The sequence below is a fragment of the Lethenteron reissneri genome, chromosome 48, assembly GCF_015708825.2.
Source record: "Lethenteron reissneri isolate LAM-NWPU_2019-01 chromosome 48, ASM1570882v1, whole genome shotgun sequence".
Taxonomy (NCBI): Eukaryota; Metazoa; Chordata; class Hyperoartia; order Petromyzontiformes; family Petromyzontidae; genus Lethenteron; species Lethenteron reissneri.
The window spans coordinates 10,917,256-10,940,592 of NC_083826.1; the positions used below are offsets into that span (position 1 = coordinate 10,917,256).

Here is a 23,337-nt window from a genome sequence, read left to right on the forward strand (position 1 = left end):
AGGGAATTACTAATAAAAATCCCCTATTGTTTGTTGGTTAATTGTTTGTTAAGTTTCTACTTTTCAGTAAGGAAAACGTTAAGGAAAACGCGAGTTGCAACCGTTGTTTTCCTTTGCTCTGCACCTTATCTGTGCATCTCCAGATGTCTCTGACCTCTGTGACCGAATCCTTACCGTTTTAATGGCCCTCCGTGTTTCATATATTCCTGGTGTGCTTGTGAGGAGTAGTGGGTTGTTTTCATTATTTTATTTAAAAATATATATAGATAAAAAGATATTTTTTTAATTGTTCTTAATATAAAAAGGGGTTATAGACACAAGTGGCACACCTGTCAACCTCTTATCAGTGCCTACTTTATTACAGACCGTATTGGTCACCCCGTGCCCTTATAAATCTCAACGTTCCTCCTACAAAGTCCCATCATAAGGGAGAAACACATTTTGTTTGCCCGTATTGAAACGGCTGTACGCAGGAATACGGGGTCAACCGTATGGGTTGATAGGTACGCTATACCTATGTATCTCTATGGGTATCGATGAATCTGTACATAATACCTATCAAGAACTAATCAGTGCCTACCTTATTGCAGACCAATTCAGACCTTATTGGTCACCCCGTGCCCTTATAAATGTCAACGTTCATCCTACAAATCCTGTATTGAAACGGCTGTACGCCGTATGGACCTGAAATCTCAATATCCCTGTACAAGAATATGGGGTAAACCGTATGGGTTGACAGCTATGGAGTGGCGACGTTTAGATACACGCACCAAGCACTCATCTGAGGCTGAGTCGACCTACTTAGGGGGGCCAGGGACCCATTCAGATATTCGTCGCAACCGCTTTTGGTGGCAGTGAGCGGGCAATGGAACTCGGCTCGCCGCCGCCGCGCTAACTGTTGCGCCACCGCTCCCCACGTGGGAAAAAAACGAACTACATCGGATGCGCCGATTGGCCGAGCCGAGCATCGTCCCACGATAGAACCGAGCCGGTGATTGGCCGTAGGCGAGCATCGTCCCACGATAGAACCGAGTCGGTGATTGGCCGAGCCGAGCATCGTCCCACGATAGAACCGAGCCGGTGATTGGCCGAGCCGAGCATCGTCCCACGATAGAACCGAGTCGGTGATTGGCCGAGCCGAGCATCGTCCCACGATAGAACCGAGTCGGTGATTGGCCGAGCCGAGCATCGTCCCACGATAGAACCGAGCCGGTGATTGGCCGAGCCGAGCATCGTCCCACGATAGAACCGAGCCGGTGATTGGCCGTAGGCGAGCATCGTCCCACGATAGAACCGAGTCGGTGATTGGCCGAGCCGAGCATCGTCCCACGATAGAACCGAGCCGGTGATTGGCCGAGCCGAGCATCGTCCCACGATAGAACCGAGCCGGTGATTGGCCGTAGGCGAGCATCGTCCCACGATAGAACCGAGTCGGTGATTGGCCGAGCCGAGCATCGTCCCACGATAGAACCGAGCCGGTGATTGGCCGAGCCGAGCATCGTCCCACGATAGAACCGAGCCGGTGATTGGCCGAGCCGAGCATCGTCCCACGATAGAACCGAGCCGGTGATTGGCCGTAGGCGAGGGCTTGCGGGGGGTGGTCGCGATGGCCGCTCTCTTGGACTCTGGTAGCAGCGGTGGTGGCGGCGACGGCGATAATGACGACGCCACAGCGGAGTCTGCGCGGGATGTGGACGAGGAGGGTGAAGAAGAAGAGGAGGAGAAGGGAGAGTACGAGGTGGAGAGCATCGTAGACACCAGGACCTTCGAGGTGCGTCCGACCCTGACGGCTGCTGTATAGTTGGAGTTTGTTTGCATGTCTCTCTCTACCCCCGCGGACGCGTGGATTTTTCTCAGGTCCCCCCTCCACATTTATGTATTTACACGCGATGAGCCCACTTTGTTAAGCTATCCTGTTGTGGCCGGGACGCTTCTTAAAAAGAGCTACGACATATAGCTCAGCGGGGCCCTTACCTGGTACAGTACAATAAAACAAAGTTTATACAGTAGTTGTATTTTTGTTGAGAACGCCCGCCAGGCGCTCCCCGCAGAGACACGCGTAGCGACTGATAACTGTCCTGAGTCGTCTTGGTTCTTTCGGTAAAGTCACGTAGAAGGAAATTAATGAAAAATAAAACATAATATTTCCCTTCTACGTGACTTTACCGAAAGAACCAAGAAGATGAATCCCTGCAATCACGAAAGCTTTACATCGAAATTTAACTGTCCTGAGGTTGCGGATTTGCCCCTTTTGGGGCAAATCGCGACGCTGAAGTCGTCATATCCATCGTTGGAGTCATGAGTGTTTTTTTGCGAGTGTTCTCCCGCGCCAGCTGGGACACAGCAGGAGATGTTGGCATGTAATGCCAATGTCGAGGTCTGCTGAGTGGGTTTCAGCAGAGGGAGTGCCGTTTTGTTGATCCTCCGTTGAAGGATTGCAGACTAAAGTGCAGTAGTTTTACTGTGTGGTCCATAATTTGTGTGGCATGGCCACAGTCTCGCTACGGTTACACATATTTAATGTACCTTTGTGTGAGGCTATGGTTCTCTTAATATGGGTCTCTCTATCTCAGTGCATCTCCGAGTCTGTATCTCTTATGAGTCTCCATGTCATCTCTGTACGTGTGGGTTTAATATATGGTCCGTAGTTTGGGTTGCAACGGTGTGATTATTGACACGACCAGGGTTGCGTGTGTGCGGTGTCATCGTTTTGATGAGGATTTCATTATAATCTTGGGTGACTTGTGCGGCGTGATGGACTGTGTGACAGGGCGAGCAGCAGTTTCGCGTTCGCTGGCGTGGCTACTCGCCCGAGGAGGATACGTGGGAGCCCAAGGAGAACCTCGGGGGCTGCGAGGAGCTCCTGCAGCAGTTCTACCACAACAGGAAGGTGCGATCCAATGCCTCGACCCGCATGGACAAGCAGAGTGGTGTCTATGGGACCGTTTTGACAGTATCAAAAGGTCCCATATATAATATGATTGTTCAACCCGAGCTATTAATACAGTACTTGCATTGCCGTTGTACTGTCCGCCTTTTGGCGTTCTGTGGTCTAACACTGGTGAGACAAGGCCATAAAACGCCGTCTCTGGTGTAGGCCAATCAGTTTCAAAAACGATGCTTATATTATCAGAGTGTGTTTGCGTGTTTTTCCGCAAGTATGTGTGGTTAATGCAGATTTAATGGCATGTATTATTATCAGAAAGGATAAAGCCTCTTCTTATTTTTTTCATCAGAACACAACATATGTCACCTTGTACTGACTTATGGGAAACATTGCTTCATTACAGTTTTTGAGAACAGGCCCAAATACGTAAAATGGCCAGAAACAAACGGCACAAAGTTGTAATAGATAAGCGTTAACATATATTTGTTTAATTGTCCGGACTTAGTGTGAGGGGAATCAACGATGGGACGATATTCTAACGTGGATTAGTGCAAGGGAAAAAGCAGAAAGATAAGTATTTTGATCTGCAGGTGTGGCAGCTGGGTGGTTGAGTTGAGTTGTGATTTGTAGTATTGCGGTTGAACACACGCATTGTGGATGAGACAAAACAGTCGGTATGGGAGACCGCGTTCTCAACATGCGTGGAGGAACAGTAACCACGGTAGTAGCAATAGAAGAGTGACGACGAAGCGGCTGACCACCGGTGATCATGTGATTGGAGTGAGTCTGAATGCTGGATCGTCAATCACCCTGACTGCTGCTTTACGGCGAATTCCATCGAGTAGAGCAAGGGGGGAACTGGGTGCTGCACTCCAGGTATGATAGCAGCAGGATTTCCAACTTTTGGCAGAGTATGTAACAATATGTGATGGTTTACAAACCCGGCACTCGGATGGTTTGCACCAGTGCCGTTTTTGATTCTTAAAATCAGGAATTACCAGTGGCTGTACTCTACATGTACAGTACTGTACATTTGCACAATACTGTACATTTGTATATCCACTATTAAGTTGATGTACAGTACTGGCTATTAAGTGGATGTTAAAGACCAGAACACTTTTCCATTTGTAACAGTATGTCATTGCAATCTTGATTTGAAGCTTTCATGACTGCAGGAATCTATACTCTTTGGGTCTTTCGGTAAAGTCACGTTGGTAGAAAAAATAATAGATCACGACGTTTCGATCGCAACAGATATTCTCTTGATCAGATATTCTTTTGATGCCTGAATCATTCTCTTGAGAAGCCCCCAATCATGCAAAAAAGAGAAATCCGACTGGAATGACGATAGCCTCTTCAGCCTACGATAACACGAATTTACAGTGTTCTCAAAGATCATTGGGAGCAGAATAATGAACAACCTAGAGGCAAAGCAAACATGGGGGTGAGCAGGGTTTTATAATCTTGTCTCCACCGGCAACCACATGCAGACTAAAATCAGATTCTTGGACAGACCAATGAATGTCAATTACCATTGTGCCTGCCCTTTGTAGACTACTAGCTTTACTACCCGGCTTTGCCCGGGACTTGGATTCTTGTCTTGGATTCATTTAATATTCCTTTATATTTCAGTGGAAAACTCTGAAAAAGATTGATGCTTGCAAGAAAGAAAAAATCCGAAACAAATCAATTTAACTAAATTGGATGTTTTTCACTCAAGGAAATTGAACCTTAACCAGGCGACTCGGGAAGGGAATGACGTGAGAGCTGAAAATTGTCGCGTTCCCTTAAAAGTTCCAGACAGCATGAGCTGTGCAAATTTAATGACGTGCGAGCTCAGCGTTCGAGAGTTTTTGCTGCTTCACACTAACAGGGCTTGCGGGGGGGTGAAAATAGTCGCGTTGACTTAGAAAATTGAGACTGCTATGCCGCGCATTTGTGCGGGATACACGGCCTACGCGGAGGGTGAGGGGGATGGGTGACGTCAGCAGGCACACTGCGTAACGCTGCCGCATGTGGGTGACATCACAGATGTGACGTCACGGCTCACTTACCGTGCAAAATATATGCATTATTGCGTCCCCCTCCGCCCCCCAAAATACAAATCTCTATTTTTATACTTTTTGCATTGTGTATAGTCTGGAAGCTACCCACATGCCAAATTTCAAGTTTGTTGCATGTTGGGAAGTATGCTAAACATTTAGAACAGAAACACATTAACAAATTTCCCTTTTTTATATATATAAATGAAAAATCATTTAATGTAGTCATTCATCCACGCTGTCATAAAAAAGGTGCAAGTAAAACATTTAGAAGTAATATCGTTTTTTTACTAAAATTGTAAGAGCCACACTAAGACTTTAAGAAAAAGTATCAACATATTAAACGGGTAGTCAGACTAGTTGACACGTTTACCGAGGTTAATCACTGGCAACATTACAATAAATTACAACAGTGGAACTTGTGGAGCCCATGGAGTTACAATGATGAATATAACATAGCAAGAGTCCCACTATTGTAAAGCCTTCTCGTGGGAGAATTTTACAGTGGTGGATATTGCAAACTAACCCATCGGTGCCTAGGTTAATATCGTTTGAACCAAAATCTGACTGTTCTTTATAATTTGGCAATAATATTTAGTATTTTTCAGTTTATAAACGTAAAGTTTGTTTTAGATGTGAGTGTTTGAGGGTAATTCATCTTGTAAATTATTGGTGCAAGTCTCGTGGGTGTTTGTGTCATGTGTTGTTGTGTTTCCTGTTGACTTTACAATGGCATCTTTATGAAGTTCTTGTATTTTTCCAGGCCCTAAAGTTGCACTCCGCCAACGACTCTGTGACGTTGAGCCATAAGAAAGAAAATAAATCTGAGAAAAAAAATGAAACGTTGGCATCGCCAGGCAAATCTCATCAGCAGAAGAAAAGGAAGAAGAGGAAGAAAGAAAAGAGTGGCGAGAAGGCCAAGCTGAGAGACGAGCAGAGCAGCACAGACCAAACATCGGCCAGCAAGTCCAAATCGGCGCGGAAGCACCACCATAAGTCGGAGCGCCGCCACAAATCGGAAAAACGCAGCAAATCCAAGCACCGCCATCATATGTCACAGCCAGAGGGCGACTCCCGGAAGCATTGCGAGAATGCAGAACCAGCAAAGAAGTCTGCAGTGGTGAGGGAGAAGCAACTTGAAAGGCTTTGTCCAAGCCCTGAGGAGGGAAAAAGTGATTTCTCATCAATGCATCACTCTAACCACAATACCAATTCCAAGAAAGCCATGGAAATCGAAGCTACCTGTGCTGTTGTGAAAATCGAAAGATTGTCTGACAATGAAGAATATTTAAAATCCTACCAAAGCGATAAACAACGCAACAACAACCTCCCTGGCATGAGGAACGTCTCGGTCAAGGTGGAACTAGATTGGGAGGGCTCTGTGACCTCTGACACTGGGAGTGTCATTCATCACAGTGGCGGGATGCCGAACTTGTATAGCCAGGAGATCGCTTGTGAAGGAGGGCTTCAAAATCAAGTTGTTGGTTTGATGTCACCAGCTTCTGAATATTCAGGTATAAGTCCCAAATATATGCAATCAAAATATAAAAAAACACAAAAACTAATAGTTGGATGCAGAAAACTGGTAGTGCTGGTGTATAGGTTAAAATTATCTGCTGTTGAAGGAAACAAGCCAAGTGAAAAACCTAATATCTCAGTGCCGAGCGAGTATGAAAGTGTGCAGGCTGGAGTCAGCAAGGTGCCTGTGAAGAGTCTGTGTGGTGAAAAATTGGCCGACTCGAAATGTCTACCAAATAAAGAAAACCTTGAAGATGGGAAAATAAAACCGAAAAAAAGAAAAATGAGTCCAGATGTTACCAACTCTGTTGAGAGTGATCCTGAATTGCACAAAAAGAGACACAAGCATAAACACAAACACAAAGCACAATATTCCATTGAGCCGAAGAAGAGCAAGAAGGTGAGCTCAGCTGATACGGTTTGTGAAATGGAAGTGGACGTCACTCAGCAGGAACTAGCAGATGAAACCCAGGGGGGAAAATACTCTTCGGATGAAAATAAAGCTTTGCATGGAGCTTGTGGAAGTTCACTGCAGAAGCTTCAGGAGTCACTTAACCTCGACTTGATTCATAACGATGAGATGTCCTCTTCAGAGGAGTCCATTCTTAAAAACCTGGGAGAAAATCCTCCCTCGGGGACAGCGATGCCGTCGCCGCCGCCTTTAGACGGAGTGACCTGCGACACCAAAACGCAAGCGCTGAAGTCTGTCCCCACGGCAGCGAAGCAGCAGCAGCTGCCCGTTGACTCAAAGCCACGCTCGTCGGACTCCAGTCTGCTCAACGATGTCATCGGGGACCTCCAGATGCGCCCGTGCGAACCAAAGGCCCGGCCTCGCGAGGAGATGACCTTTGACTGCCTCAGCCTGGAGCAGCTGAGGCGACGGCTTTTCGAGGAGTGTGTGAATGCCGCCGCGATGGCGCCATGCGACGCCAGCGGAGTAGTCGGTAACTGCCTCCTGCACAGCGTACCCACAGCCCGGTCCCCCCGCGGTGTGTGCGTGTGTACGTATTGTCCACGGTGAGCAGTGGTTAACGTGCTGCGATATGGACCCAGCGACCCGAGTTCAATTCTCGCCCGTGGCCAACATCAGTGACGAAATATCTGAACCGGTCCTGGGTCTTACCATTATCAACTAAACTTCAAACGAGTACTTGGTGCGGTGTGTAAACATCACCAATGGGGAGACAAAGGCGGCCAAATGTAGTGTTGGCCACTCATGTGCCGTGCTGATATAATTTACCCCCAGTCTGGATGGCCATACGGGGATCTTTGCTGGGGTCATTTACAAGTAACCTGGTAACAGACGCACAGAAACACATCTTCAACAGCAGCACAAAGCAATAATCCCAGCATGTGCTTCACATTAAGATGAGATGAACAAAATACTAAAGTCTTGCTATGGAATTGCCTCTTCAGCCAAAATGCTTGAATTTGTTTATTTTTGCTGCCCTTAAATCGTGTAGAATTTGACTACAGTGTAGGGGGGGACTTATTCCTGATGCTGTGTGTGCAAAAATCTAGGTTGATTAATTTCTTTAGAACTGCTTTTTGTGTTGAATTGATTGTCCCTCCTCCGCATCTCCTATTAACACGGTTGGCTATGTACAGTTCAAAAGAAGTAAAAATAAATATGTGTTACTGTATTCAGCACTGCACGTGCAGCACGTATGTGTGGGGTCTGAACTACTGAGTGGTGGTGTGCAAGTAACTCCACTAGGTGGTGCTGTGGTGGGTGGGGTGTGTGTTTGAAACATTCAGGCTGGCCTGCCTAAGACCCATCTTGAGTTTAACCAGACTGGATTGTGTAAGAATCTCACCTATCCTTGAAAGATCTGGACAGTCCCATCAGTGTGCTCCTCCGGAAAGTTAGTTGCGTTGGGTGGGTCATGTAACCTGCATGGCAAGCGTCTTCTGTTTGGCCAGATACATGAGGATTAACGGGCATGGCATGGGCGAGAGAAGAGATGGACTGATGTAGTACAGAAAGATGTGGAGCTGATTGTACTTGCCAATGACTGGTACCAGCAGTATCAAGATGAAGGTTTGGAAAGGATGCATCTCTGTAGTTTCAGCAACAATGGAGGGTGGAGGAGCGACACTCACAACAACAAGCAGGGTGCTAAAACACAGCAAGTTGGCACAGGTGGGAGCACAGTTGGTGCATCTGCCAGTCATTTCAGTCTGTTAACCCATAGCACCTTGTCTGTTCCATGACCTCCTGTCAGCGAGCCTTCGACACTTCACTTGGCCTCAAAGTGTGCAGATCGCATGACACAAGCGCTATGGTGATGTCGCCACCATTTAGTGGCGGACGGCAGTTGTGTGGTGAGTGATGTGTGTGTGTGGTGAGTGATGTGTGTGTTTTGTGCGGTGGTGACTGTAGGCATGGGGGAGCTGCGCGAGGCTGTGCGCACTGGCGACATGCACACTGTGCGGGCCGCACTCACCACGCAGCTCCACCAAGTCGACCATGAGGTTTGTGACCTACATCTCGGCTGGCGTTGCCACCTTTCACAAAGGCCAAATCCAAAATATTTCTCAGTGTAGGTCTATTGAACCTCTCCAGTATGCAAGTAAAGTTAAATACAATACTGGTGTCAGATCTTGGTACAAAGCAGTTCTTGCCACCTGATCCCAGTTTTTGCTAAGGTACAAAATCGCATGTTTAGACACCTGTTCCCATAGCTTTGTCGGTGTCCGTGGTTTTGCACATTTCTTTGTGTGCAATGCAACTGCTCAATCTAATCGGGATGTTCCATTATGCCTGAAAACGATACACCAAAACCTTGCCCGTCACGGGGGTTACATTTTTCAAAAGAGCCGCAATCGGTAAATACGCAAACGGCGCACTTTTGGCGTCATCTGGTCCAACACCATGTGAGACTAGGCTCTAAGGAAAGCTGTCTCGGGTGTGGACCAATCAACTTCAAGGACAGTGCATACATTATCAGAGTTATGTTTTTTTTTGCATTATGACTGCAGGTATTGTGGTCTATGCAAGGTGTCAGTTTTGTTGCCAGATAAAAGGGTAAAAAACCGATTATCATATTTTTTACTGGCAAATGAGGTTCCAATGAGGTATGGTGTACTCAAAAACATTGTCCCAATATCGAGAGCAAGACGCTCCTCGGAAATGGCGAGTGTCTCAGGTGTGGTGGTGGTGACGTTGCGCTGTGCACAGGACGGGACCGGCATGACGTTGGTGATGCTGGCCGCTGCATTTGGACACTTGGACATCCTCCGGTTGCTCATTCGCAGCGGGGCCAACGTAAATGCACGGCAGAAAAACGGCAGCACGGCTTTAATCCACGCAGCTGAGAAGGTACTACGGTTATAATCCACGCAGCCGAGAAGTTACCATGGCTTTAATCCATACAACTAAGAAGTTACCATGGCTTTAATCCATGCAACCGATAATTTACCATGGCTTTAATTCACGCAGCAGAGAAGTTACCACAGCTTTAAGCCATGCAGCCGAGAAGTTACCATAGCGGGGATCTAGAGTTTGGGAAATTTGTCGAGACGTGTGTAATTATAGTCAACTGGCATGTTTTATTAATTAATGTTTGAGCCTCTCTTAATTTTTGCTGTCAATGCGTGGTGTCTTGACAGAATCATCTGAGCACTTTGGCTTTGCTACTGGAGAATGGAGCCCGCGTGAACCTCCAGCAAAACAATGGGGAGACGGCTTTATCGAAGGTGGGCGCTTACTATGTGAAATCTCCATATTCATTCACCGCTGGAACGTTCTTGACTCGTCCTGATATGATGTGCTTCCTAATATGTCAGATTATCACTCTTCAGTCGTGACCACCATGGTTACTGTTCCCGTGAACTTCACTCGTTGATCCCCCCCACCCGTGTTGAGGACTCGGTCTACCAGACACTGACCGTTTAATCTCATCCACACTGTTCAACCACCACACTGCATGTGACAACATTACACTGACTCACCCACTCCACTCACACACTCGCCCACTTACGCATTGGTCAAACTACTCACTTTTTGCTTCTTCCCTCGCACTGCTCCAATTTGGAATCCTAACCCATTGTCTCTTCCCCAGCATATATAATGATTGCTGAATGCAATACATAGGTGAACTTCTTATCTATTCTACGTTCAACAATGCTCTTTAATGTAAGATCCTGCTGAAAGGAGACTTAGTGAGGCTTCCCTGGGTAAATAAATCAAATTGTAGATGTTAAGGATGTAATGACATACATTACTTGTTGACTTTATAGGTGGTTTATTTAAATGAACATTTATTTTTTATTATTATTTTACACATGCAGAGGGCAAATTTGTATTCACCATGCAATTGTTCTACATCTTATCTCTTGTCTGTGGACCATGTAAAGATCTGTTCACGACGGACAGGGAGCCAAACCGGTTGGTTTTCTGGTGCGGCTGGTCAGCATTGTTTTTTCCCATGCCTTTAAGTCACCAATGCCAACCCCAGCTTGGGCTGGACACCTGTGCAAAAAGCTTCAATGCTCATCAGGTTGTTCCAGTTTAAATAAAATGTCTTGTCAGTCACCACTACTCTTTGGTTCTTTCGGTAAAGTCACGTATAAAGATAAAATAATAAATCAAATAATAGCATACGATGTTTCGATTGCAACACAAGCAATCATCATCAGGTATAAATGAAATAGCAACAAAAATCTAACCAGAAAACTATAGACAGACATATAAGCAGACAGATATCACCAAGATACATAGAGAGAGAGTAACACATAGGCACAGAGAGGGAGATCGTCTCTGTGGCGAGGCCTTAAATAGACAGAGGGGGGCGGGGGCGGAGAGAGGGAGGGGTTAGAGAAAAAATTAACATGTCAATGAGTACGGCGACGCGTGGTAAAGTATGCAAGCTTGAACATTAGGAGAGAGGGAGAAAGAACACACTAAATTAAATAACCTAGCAAAATATCGAAATATTACGTAATACAACACAGAGAGTCGGTCAACACACAATTAACGCATAGCCTGGTCGATTACGTATTTCAAAGATTGCTAAGTTAGAATTTAAGTGTGAAAATTTCAAAGAGAGACAAAACATAAAACGAGAAGAATGGAGACACACAGACAGAGCAGAACATTAAAACGACAAAAAACGAGTGGAGACAGAAAAAGTTAAGAGTATTTGGCTGCAATACATTTCCATGTGATGAGCTACTTGGTTGAGCTATCATTTTTTGGTCAGGTCTCTTCTGAAAAAGAGCTACAGTAGAACCTCTAGTCACGAACGCTTCTGGCCACGACCAAATCGGGTTCCGACCAAAAAAATGCACTTTTTTTTAATCTGGTCACGAACACATACTCGGGTGGCGATCAAACGCGGCCTCGGCCGATTTCCCCTTCCACGCCATTTTTTTGTAAGCGACAAATTTCCTGTTGTTTGTTTCGGTCAGTGTAGTCATACCCCTCCCCCCTCATTCAAGCCGTAATTTAGAGAGCGAAAGTGCTGAGTACGTAAATCGCTAACATAAGAAACCGGTAATCTCTTCTCGCATCATTCAGATGATGATGCGGTGAAGTAAACGTTCATAATATATTACGTGAATGCTTCTAAAAACAATACTGTACCCAAATATTACTGTTAACTTACTTTCAATAAAAACATGAATTGCTCATACGAATATTCTCTCTCAGAATCGACCGACTGATGTAGCAGACGAAACAATCATCTTGTTGAACAATTCTAAACCTTGACGTGGCAATGTTAGTTTTCTCTGTTGTTCAAGGTTTTCTCAGTGTTATGCAATGTTTTTACATTTAGTTTACTATTACACTGTGAATTCTATGGCATAATTAACTATTTTTGTGCTTAAAAATCTTTAAAAAACAATATTTATATACAGTTCGGAGTTTGGAGCGGATTCATCGTATTTACATACAATCCAATGGGGAAATTAGGTTCGAGTCACGATCAAATCGGGTTGCGACCAAAGTAAAGTTATGGAACGAATTATGGTCATGACCAGAGGTTCTACTGTACATAGCTCAGTGGGCCTCACCTGGTAAAATAAAAGTTTTTTTAATTAGTTTTTTTATGTTTGTATATTTGAACCGTTTTTATCTGGTAACCACATTAATTCATTTGGGTTTTCATTCCAGAGCATAAAACACATTTTGATGTTTTATTTCTGGATATGTGGCGGTTAATACTGGTTTTGTGTTCTGTTTTTTTGGTTTTGTTTGACCCTCTGATGTAATTGTGTTCCCTCCTTGGTGTTGTGTTGTATTGTGAATGAGACAGGCCTGCAAGAGGGGCGACGTGGAGATGGTCCGGTTGTTGCTGGACAACTTTGCTGACTGCAGTGCGATGTTGGTGCAGCAGAGCGCAACCCAAGCTCATCAAAAACTGTACTCCAACCAGATTATTTCTGAGATGATTGCCAACAACAGACAATTGTAAGTGACTCTTCACACTCCAACCGGGCCAAGTGACTCACTGGTAGAGCACCTACCATTAGCACGGTTGGCTACGTACAGTGCAAAATAAGTTCTGTGTACATACAGAGTACAGCGGCGTTCTTGATTAATACAGTGGCGTTCTTAATTCATATGGAGAGATGTGTGGTCTGTTGGACAAACTGGATCCTTAGAGGTTATGAGAAGCTGAATTTCTCATGGCTCAGTCAAGATTCCTCCGTGTGGTAGCCAAGTTTTAACGTGGAAATATACCCATAATGTGAAGAAGTCTGCACGCCTGCATGTAAGGGTTTCAATAATTATAAAATTACTTTATGTGAAACCGTATCTATTGGCATATTATTTGAGAAAAGCCTAGCTGAGCCTAAGTCCTTTTTAGTGGGGTTCCATTCGTGATAGTTTGGCTTGAGAACCCAAAAAAACCCCTTCAAGAATATAAGTGAATACCACTCAAAAGTTCCCACAGAAGTGTCTATGAACCCACTTACTGGATTCCAATCTCCTGGCCACCTTAAAGCCCACTGTCTGGAAGATTTTGAAAATGTACATGATCCATCAATCTCTGACTCCAAATCGATGAGATCCTGGATTCAATCCAAGTTTCGGCCACCTGATTAAACCCATGTTTTCGAGTTTAGTAAGTTGATACACTCAGTGTAATCACTGCAGATGACAACAATGCAGGTCACAACAATACACTCGCTCACCAACTCACACGCTCGCCACACTGCAGGTCAAAGCATTTCATTTTCTGATTCTGTCCACACTCTGCCCCAGTAGGAAGACATGCAAAGAGAATTGTTTTGACCTGCAGTGTCTGGCATAATCGTCGATTACATGTAATTCACACTTGATAACAAGGAACTAAATATTCACAATGTAACTTTTACAATTTAATTACACCAAAACCATTAGTGGACAGTTTAGTCCGAACCACATGCCATCGCCAATCCAATAGATGGTGGAAGTCTTGCGCTTTACTGCCGTGGGAAAGGCCAAAGATTTTTCCTGATTGTTTGGAAGTATTTATTTTATTTTTATTTGCACAATAAATTTAACTAAGTGTGCAGAATGAGAGGAGACGGAGCCATAGCATGTGCAACTATATGTATGTATGTTGAACTTCTTTCTCACCTTACGTAGCCAACCGCGATAATCGGAGGTGTGGGGGAAGGACAACAAACTAAACACACAGCAGTTCTAAAGAAATTAATTTTCAATATAGACTGTTACAGCTTGAGTAACAGTGTCCTATTTTTTCTGTATTCGGTGAATACTGAGTGTGATATTGACTGTATAAATGCAAACCTTGTGTTCTCTTAAAAATAACATATACAGTGGTACCTTGGGAAATGTCGTTAATTCGTATAGAAGGTAGGACTTTTACCGAAAATGACATATACCAAACGAATTTTTCCCATAAGAAATAAAGTGAAAGGAAATAATCCGTTTCAGAGTATAAGAAATGATATTTTATATGGCATATTATACATTAATGGGGTTGTATAAAATAATTTAGACACTACTTATTACTAAAATGCATACATAAATTCAAATAAATGCATAAATAACTTAAAATAAACATTAAAAAAAATGTTACGTCACTTTACTTTGCTGAGAGGAGTTGATAGCCTACGAGAATGGTGGTGAGGAAGGGGAGGAGATGTTATTTTTTGGAAGGAGAGTCCTCTTCCATTAGAACTTCAGGAAGCTGAAATTCTGGGGTTCTTTCTCTTTTCTGTCTTTTTTCTTGACTTGGACCTGGTTGAGGCTCACCAGGTTTGAGTTTTACTAAAAACCTGTCCATTGAAGTTTGCTTTTGCCTTCTAAGAATGTTCCTGAAGTGTTACATTGTCTGGTCATTCCACACAATACTGTTACAACGGCTTGTTAGAACCGTAACAGTATTGTGTACGCGGGTACTGTACGCAGTGACTCATCCTGACCCATACAAGTTCGAGCAAGCGCGTCCGTTCCCAAGCAAGACGTCGTATCCCAAGACATTTTTTCCTCGTCAAAACATGACGTATACCAAATTCGACGTATTCCAAAGCGGTTGTATACCGAGGTATGACTGTACATACACAAATACTAAGCTATTGTGAAAGCCCGGTGTTCCGTTTGTCCATTTGTCCGTCAACACAATTATAAGAGGATTGAAGAAGTCCTGAATCAAAAAGTAATAAAGTGGGGAGTAAATAATTTATCTAAAAGGTTTCCGAAAATTGTCGACCCTCCCTCAACAAGTATTTTTACCCCCCCCCCCCCCGTAGGCATATATACCGTCACACCCTGCATACAATAGAGTGAGTAGTATCTAGTGCAGGGGTGGGCAAACTTTTTCACTCGTGGGCTACAATGGGTTCTAAAATTTGACAGAGGGGCCGGGCCAGGAACAGATGGATGGAGTGTTTGTGTGAACTAATATAAATGACATGTGAAAATCATTACATGAAAGGATTTGGCCTTTAACAGGTAGCAAACAAATTGCATGAACATGAACAGCACAAAAACATGTCGTAACGTGACTGATGAAACATCATGAAAACATCTGAGGCCTGCGCCCAAACCAATTACCTCACTTGAACGTCTTTATTATCTACATTAACAGGTTAGAGCAGCCACGCAGGCTGTGTGATGGAGATTTGGCTCCAACCTCGCTGCAGCAACAGATCATCAGTTTCAGTGGGAACAGTGTTGTTGATCTCCCATTTTTGCCAGTGCGTCCAAGTCTGGAGTTATTTTGGTTGTGGCAATTCTCAGGATAGATCTGAGGTGCTGATCTGTTAACTTTGATCTGTGACGGGCTTTGTAGGCGTTCATGACGCTGAATGTCTGCTCACACACATAAGTCGAGCCAAACAAAGTCAGTATCTTCTGTGCAGTCCTCCGGAGGTTTGGAAACGTGGCTCTTAAGTGAAGCATAAAAGTCATTCAGTTTAACAGAGTTGAACTTCTCCTTTAGGACGGAGTCAGACTGAAGATCTATCAGTTCCAACTGTAGCTCCTGTGGTGCTGTTTCAGGGTCTTGTGACAGGGGACAGGACACCAGCTGAAGTGACTGTTCAATGTTTTCGAAATCAGAGAACCTACGGCAGAATTCTCCGTGCAGGTCCTCAAGCGATTTGCTGTATTTTTTTGCGTTTCGCGGTGCCTCTTCCTGCATGGCAAGTGTGGGGAAATGAGCGAAAGATTTGTTCGCAATTTGTCCGGAGAACAAAGTGAGCTTGGATTTTAAGGCTTTCACATTCTAGATTTGAGGCTTTCGTGACTGCAAGGATTCATATTCTTAGGTTTTTCGGTAAAGTCACGTAGGTGGTGGTGGGAATCCGGTTTCAAGTAGGAATCTGTGTGGGTGGCTTTCCTGTAGACAGAATGTCCCAAGGATCCGTCAGGCCTCCTCTCAAACAGAATATCCAAGAATGGTAGTTTACCGTCTTTCTCCACTTCCATGGTGAATCCCCCAACCGGATTCCCACCACCACCCATCTTAAAATAATTCTCATCAAAACGCTATACCACAGAGCCCATGGTATTTCTGACCAACACCACCTGGCCGGTGAATTAAGACATGTACATCGGGCCCTCAGGATGAACGGATACTCTGACCGCACTATCCGCCAAGCTGTTTCTCCCACCATACAGAAACAGCCACATGAAGCTCCGACCAAAACTATCACGTTGCCATACATAGCAGGCGTGACCAGGAAGATCTCCAAGATTCTAAACAAACATAAGATCCAAGTCCGATTCAGTACAGTGCATACAATCCGTGATTTGATTCCATCTGTGAAGGATGTCGTTCCTGACTTACCGCATCCTGGAGTCTACAAATTGAGTTGCATTTGTGGTGATTGCTACATTGGAGAAACGAAACGTCATGTTTCTGATCGTGTCCGCTAACACAAGTCAGATCTGAAACACGGCAGAACTGATTCTTCGGCCGTTGCCGATCATTGCTACAACTCGGTGGGCTCTCATGAAATTGTCTTTTCCGAGACCAAGGTTCTCTGCAAACCTCCTGGCTACCATCAAAGGTTTGTACACGAGGCCATACAAATATACAAACACAGACATAATTTCAACCGTGATGACGGTTACAAACTGAGTAATCATTGGAAAGATGTGATTAACCATGCAAAAAAGATTTAACTACACTTATTTGCCAATCTTATTTGACAGACAACTATTACAGTTTTACCATGTTTAGTGGTTGTCTCCCTGTCACAGGTTGAGTCACAGGCCGTGCCTCTCCATAAACAAAGGCTCAGCCTTTGTTATGCAGTCTATTCTTAGTCTTGAGCCTCACCTTACCATATTAATAAAAAGTATGCGGCCCTTGCCCCACCACCTTCTCCAACCATTATATAAACGGAGTGGTAGCTCCTGCAATCTCTCATTTACTTGATGCAGCTTTCGTGGCTGTGACGGTACCACCTGAAGACGGAAGCTTGTGTTGCCTCCGAAACGTCGTGATTTTACTTTTTAATGTTTTTACCTACGTGACTTTACCGAAAAAACCTAAGAATAGGCTTTCACATGTTTGTACATGTCGTGAACAAACTGATCTTTCCCCTGCAGTTTCACATTCAGCTCATTCATGTGTGAAAATATGTCCACAGCAAACGCAAAGTCACTAAGCCAGTTCTTGTCGCTTAGCTCAGGGAATTCGTCAGATTTCCCCATCAACTCCAAAAATTCGATGATGTCCTCTTTCAGCTCCCACACTTGTTGTAACACTTTCCCCAAACTTAACCAACAGACATGAGAATGGTACAGCAAGTCCTGATGATCCGCATCAGTTTCCTCCAGGAATGTAATAAACTGACGGTGCTGAAGTCCCCTTGCTCGTATAAAGTTCACAAGCTTTACGACTGGATTCACGACATGATTAAGCTGCAATACAGACTTACACAGGGATTCCTGATGGATGATGCAGTGAAGGAAAATAAGATCCTGGACAGGTTCTTTCACTTTATCCTGGATTCTTTTCAGCAGCCCAACATTTTTTCCAGTTAAATTTGGCGATCCATCCGTTGTGACATTAACAAGTTTACTCCGAGGTAGCGTCATTCTTTCGATGACAGCAGATACCTGGTTATACAAGTCTTCTCCCCGCGTTGTTCCTTTCAGGGACTCCATGGTCAAAAACTCCTCTGTTATCGCAAAACTGTCGTCAATGCCTCGGATAAAAATGAGGAGCTGAGCAGTGTATTTTACGTCTGTACTTTCATCCAGTGCTAGTGAATATAATTCAAAGGAATCAGACTTTTTATTTAATTGACTAGCTATATTTTTATCAATCAGTTCCACACGGTGAGTCACAGTCCTGCGTGATAAACTGACTTTTTCAAATTTGCTTTTGATCTCTGGACACGAGATGTCTGCTGTCTGTACCATGTATTCTTTTACAAACTTGCCTTCGGAGAAAGCGGTAATGAGTGGTGATGTTGGTGAGAAGTTTTTAAATAAAATTTAAATCGAAGTGAAGAAGGAAATTATTGAAAAGTTTGTATAATTAATGATTTTTAAAACTTTAATTATGTTTTCTGTGCTTAAAACTCTTGAAAAACTGTGGGGTCTAGAACGGACTCGTGAAATTCGGAGAGAACTCGGGAGTTAAGTTTTGTTGAATTACACAAAGTGCGCCATCTATTGCGGAAATGGGGGCATTACAGGAGGAAGGTAAAATTTTATTTAATAATAATATTTGGACAAGTTCGGCAGGCCGGATTAAAAAGCCCAACGGGCTGTATATGGCCCGCGGCCGTACTTTGCCCATGTCTGATCTAGTGACTGGCTTTACAGTAGTATCTACTGACTCTATAATAGTATCCACTGACTATAGTAGTATCTGCTGACTATAGTAGTATCTGCTGACTATAGTAGTAACTACTAACTCTATTGTAGTATCTGCTGACTATAGTAGTATCTGCTGACTCGCAGTATCTACTGACTTGCAGTATCTACTGACTCTGCAGCAGTATATACTGACTGTAGTAGTACCTACTGAATCTATAGTAGTGTATATATATTCTATAGTAATGTAATGACTCTCGGACAACTTCTGTAAATCTTTGTTATTTATTTATTAAGGCGCGTCATGCAGAAACTTGATCTCATGCCTACAGATACTTGGGCAAGGAGTAACATATAGATACTTGGGCTAGGATTACACACAAGTAGCGACTTACGTGAAGGTGGTTACATCCCGAAGACAGCCAAAGCGTGGAGATAGCAGTCGACCCCCGATCCCACGGCAGCCCCGAGCTCACTCGCCCGCCGCCTTATATCTCACCTCAGTGTCGTCTCGCTCCACCCCCGGTCACGCCCCTTTTCTGGAATTGTCTCGGCCTATCCCGATCTTCCCCAATGGTTCCCTCCTGTAATTATCCCTTGTGACTAATTGTCCACGCACTGTCCCTGCACCCGTACTGTCTCCCCTTGCACACTGTCTCCTCTCCACGTACTATTTCCACACATGCCTTGTTTCTCTTTCCACACTGTCTCTACAGTATCCACTGACTTTCGTAGTATCTACTAACTCTATAGTAGTATCTACCGACTTGATAGCAGTATATACTGACTATGGTAGTATCTACTGACTGGTAGTATCTACTGACTCTATAATAGTATATATCGACTCTATAGCAGTAACTTCTCACTTCACAGAGTGCCGTGGTGAGGCCTAGTCCCATGGATAGCTGCCGTCCTTGCCTAGATAGCCTAGCCGGCCGAGGTGGCATCTTGGCCGGCTGGGGCTGGGCTGCTACCCCCCCCCCCCCCCCACCATCCCCCCGCCAGCTCTACAATAGTTGTGTAGTGACATCGGGGATGTCATTGTATGGTGCCGGCCTGAGAGGGCCGTGATGTGCGATGCACTGTCATCGCATACACCTCGTGGGCGGGTGTGGTACCAGCCCTAGCGGGGCTTGGTGAGCGCTGGGTTAGCGTAGGCACCACACATAGCGTGTTGTGCGAGCTCCCACCAGGGGGAGTGGGAGAGTTAGCCCAGGGGTAGGGTTGCCCCGGGCCATGGCACTCTGGTTGACCCCGTAGACACGTGATCCGGAGTGTCCACAGAGAGGCCCACTGGTGGTGGGGGGGGGGCTAGGGGGTGATCACGTGTCGGGGGAGAGCTCCCGAGAGGGATGGAGAGGGAGCTAGAATGATCGAAGGTGGGCGGGGCCAAGAGCGGAGCGGCCCCGACCCGGGGGGGATATAAGATGGGTCCCTGAGAGGGACCGGGGTCGCTGCATTCTACAAACTGAAGCTCCATGTCTACAAGCTGGAAGCTCTGTCCTACGAGGCATCAACACGTGGTCGGGGACCCGAGTGAGGGTCTAACCCTTCGTAGCTATACCTCCTACGTATAGAGTAGTTAGCTGGGTGGTCACCAACCTAGGCTGTATCTGGTGAAGGGGCAGTTACTCCTTTGTGTTAGCGGGTTGATGTTACAATAAAAAGTGTTGCCTCTAAAGAGCAACGTCTGCGACTCAGTTTGACCCACTACAGTAGTATCAACGGACTATAGTAGTAACTACCGACTCTATAGTAGTAACTGCACATATTGGGGTGGGGGGGAGAAGAGGACATCACACTGTGAAGAATTTACCTCAGTGTTGTGTTTTTTTTGCATTTTGAACGCGAATAAGAATTTCTCACCACCTCCCCCCACTGAGTCAGCGTTCTCGCGCATGCGCAGATGCGTGATTTGGCGCCGCGCTCTGCGTATAAAAGGAATAAATTGTTAATTCAACTACTTTTAACTTGACGGATGGGAAATACGAATAGCGCTTTTTTGTCCCAGGGCATATAGCGTGGTATCTGGGTACTTTTTCGATACGTAATCCCCACAGTTTGTCAGTTAAAATCGTCACAAGGTACTCACGCAGACAGACACACAGACAAAAAATGACTTTTATAGGTAAGATGTCTCTATATTTTGATTTAAAGCTTTCGTGACTGCAGGGATTCATATTCTTGGTTCTTTTGGTAAAGAACCAATAATATTGTCTGTATATGTGTCATTGTGTGCTTCCTACCTGCCCTCTTGATTGCATGATGCATTTAGAGAGGATCAATTTGTATGCATATCTCGTTTTCTTTTTAGTTTTTGACCTGACACCCTGACACCCTTATAAGTGAGACCTTCCAACTCTGCACGTTATCCTGGTTAAATATTTAAATAGCACAGAAGAGTGCATCCGAGGGAATGTATTCCCAGTATCACACAGCAGATAAGTACATAAGCAAGTTGTGTCCCGTCATGTGCAGCTCCATTAAAATGTGAACGGTGTTCTAATCAGGTGTGTATTTATTCCCACAAGCCCTCCAGGCTTATCCTGAATTCCAGATTCCTCAAGTCTGGCTTTGAAAAGTGGTTGTTTTATTGAGTGAAAATAAATAAATGAGTCTACCTGGTGCATAAAGACATCTCAGCGGGGTAAGAAACAGCCTGGGATCCTCCAAAACATGTGGTGTTTTCCACATGCGTTGGAGCAGGATGTCTGGAGATAATCTATGTGAACGAGGGGATAAACACTTCCTCCTAAGATGTTCTCTCACGTCAAAACACTAACGTGAGATGAAGACACCTTTTTTGTAGTCTGCAAAGTTCGTGAAGATACAAGGAAATTTGCACTGGATGCCAGCCTGAATGCGCAGCGAGGACCCTTGACTTTGTGAATATCGCATGTAGCGCCGCGTTTCTTCAGAGCGGTGCTCGCCCCGAATGTAGAGCGGGAGGGGGTGCGTGTGGCATGTGGCGTGCAGGCTCAGCAGTGCAGCGTTGGACAAAATCCAGGAGTACTTTGAGGAGGATGTGAAGCTGCTAGATCCGCTGTTCCCCATGACGTGCCACCGAGTGGGTGACGGCTGTGAATGCAGCGTGCAGTTCGAGTACGAGCCAGCCGACGACCCCCCGGCAGGTGAGCGCCCCTCTGCCACTTGCATGCACCTAGAAGACTAATTTCTCTGGACGTAACGAAGGATTGGGGAGACTACGGAGGAGATGCAAAATAACCGTAAGTAGCATCATTGTTGTCGCGGAGAATTAAACTAAACACAAACTAAACAATTTTTATTTTACTAGGTAAGGTCCTCTGAGCTGTATAGGTCTTTTTTAGAAGCGACCTGGCCACAAATGATAGCTGATTTAAGTGGCTTGTCATGTGGAGGGAAAAACCGGAGGACCCAGAGAAAAATCCACACGACCATGGAGAGAGATAGAGACACACGCAAACTCCAAATACACGGCCCAGCGGTAGTGTGTTCGCCACGCTTGTTGCAGAGGTTCGCAATTCGAGCCCTACAACTGACCCGGTAAATACTACTGTCTAATAACCATTAAAATACTGTGTACTGTTTGCGTCACAGTGGACGTTAAAGGTCTCGTGCTGTCATTAGAAAGATTGGGCGTCTTGGTTAAAATTTTCCAAATTATACATTTCCGAAAATTGCTCATTTGGGATTACATATGGCAATCATCGTCCCCAACTGGCAGACCAATGCCCACTTGCAGGCCAGTGTTGAGTCACATTTTATGGCACAGGTGTAATGAGTTCTCAGCGAGACAGACAACGTAGTTGAGGCACACTCGTTTATTTAACCAAAGGCGGTAATAACACTTGAAGGTGTAACGGCCCCTTCACCCGTACTCAATGGGAAACACCCCTAGCACTATTCCCTGACTCTCCTATTCCCAGTCCTCCACTATGAGTGCTAGGGGAGGGTATCTGATCCAGCCCTGGTCAAGCACGGATCCCGGCACCCAGCCAACCAGACCGTGCTCTTACAAGAGCAGCGGTCCTGGAGCTCTTGGGGCCACGCCACTGGCTTGCCCTGCTCGGCCCTGACAAGGACAGCGAGCCAGGGGAGTTCCAGGGCCTATTCTGCCGGTCTTCCATCTTCACTGGTAAAGCTTCAAGCACTGGCCTCGAGCCCTTTGGCTGCCCGCCTTTTATAGGAATCCTCTCTGAGGGGTGGGGCTATGGGGGATCACAGCGCCACCCATGGCCCCCCAGGGTTAACCGATGCGGACGTGGGTGTAGACACCCGTGTGTGGGTGCAGACACCCTTGTGTTTCTGTCTACCTTTCTCCCCGTAACAACCCCTACATCACCGCCCCCCCCCCCCTGTACAACCTGCAGCCGTCCAGGCTGCAAAAAAAAAAAAGCCAACAACAATACAGATGTAACGCAGTCAACATGTGTGTGCCTCGTAACAATAACAAGGGTAGCAAAAACAACCGACGGTCCCCTATAAATACCCCAACCCCAACATGCAAAAAAACATATATACAAAGTGTGACTTCCCACCCCCTCCCAAAAGGTGAGTGACCCCCACGGCAGCGGAACACGCGCGGGAAGCAACTCGCAACAACCGGCACGTCTTGGCGCGTGTCCGTGCAGCGGGCCCCGTCACAAGGGTCCGACCCGGTCGGGCCGGCGGTG

At 45.4% G+C, this 23,337-nt stretch overlaps 1 protein-coding gene across 3 annotated transcripts in view; it reads left to right on the plus strand.

Moving 5' to 3' along the window:
* Positions 1–1,567: 1,567 nt before the first annotated feature.
* Positions 1,568–23,337, plus strand: part of MPHOSPH8 (M-phase phosphoprotein 8) — a 37,949-nt gene continuing 16,179 nt past the window's right edge. The window contains exons 1-8 of one of the 3 annotated variants that reach the window (XM_061571833.1): positions 1,568–1,771; positions 2,771–2,890; positions 5,693–7,391; positions 8,831–8,922; positions 9,629–9,769; positions 10,060–10,146; positions 12,708–12,862; positions 14,816–21,643. In XM_061571833.1, coding sequence (XP_061427817.1) covers positions 1,607–1,771; positions 2,771–2,890; positions 5,693–7,391; positions 8,831–8,922; positions 9,629–9,769; positions 10,060–10,146; positions 12,708–12,862; positions 14,816–14,828 — 2,472 coding nt within the window. In that variant the 5' untranslated portion in view covers positions 1,568–1,606 and the 3' untranslated portion in view covers positions 14,829–21,643. The other 2 variants (XM_061571831.1, XM_061571832.1) reach the window with 2 other exon arrangements.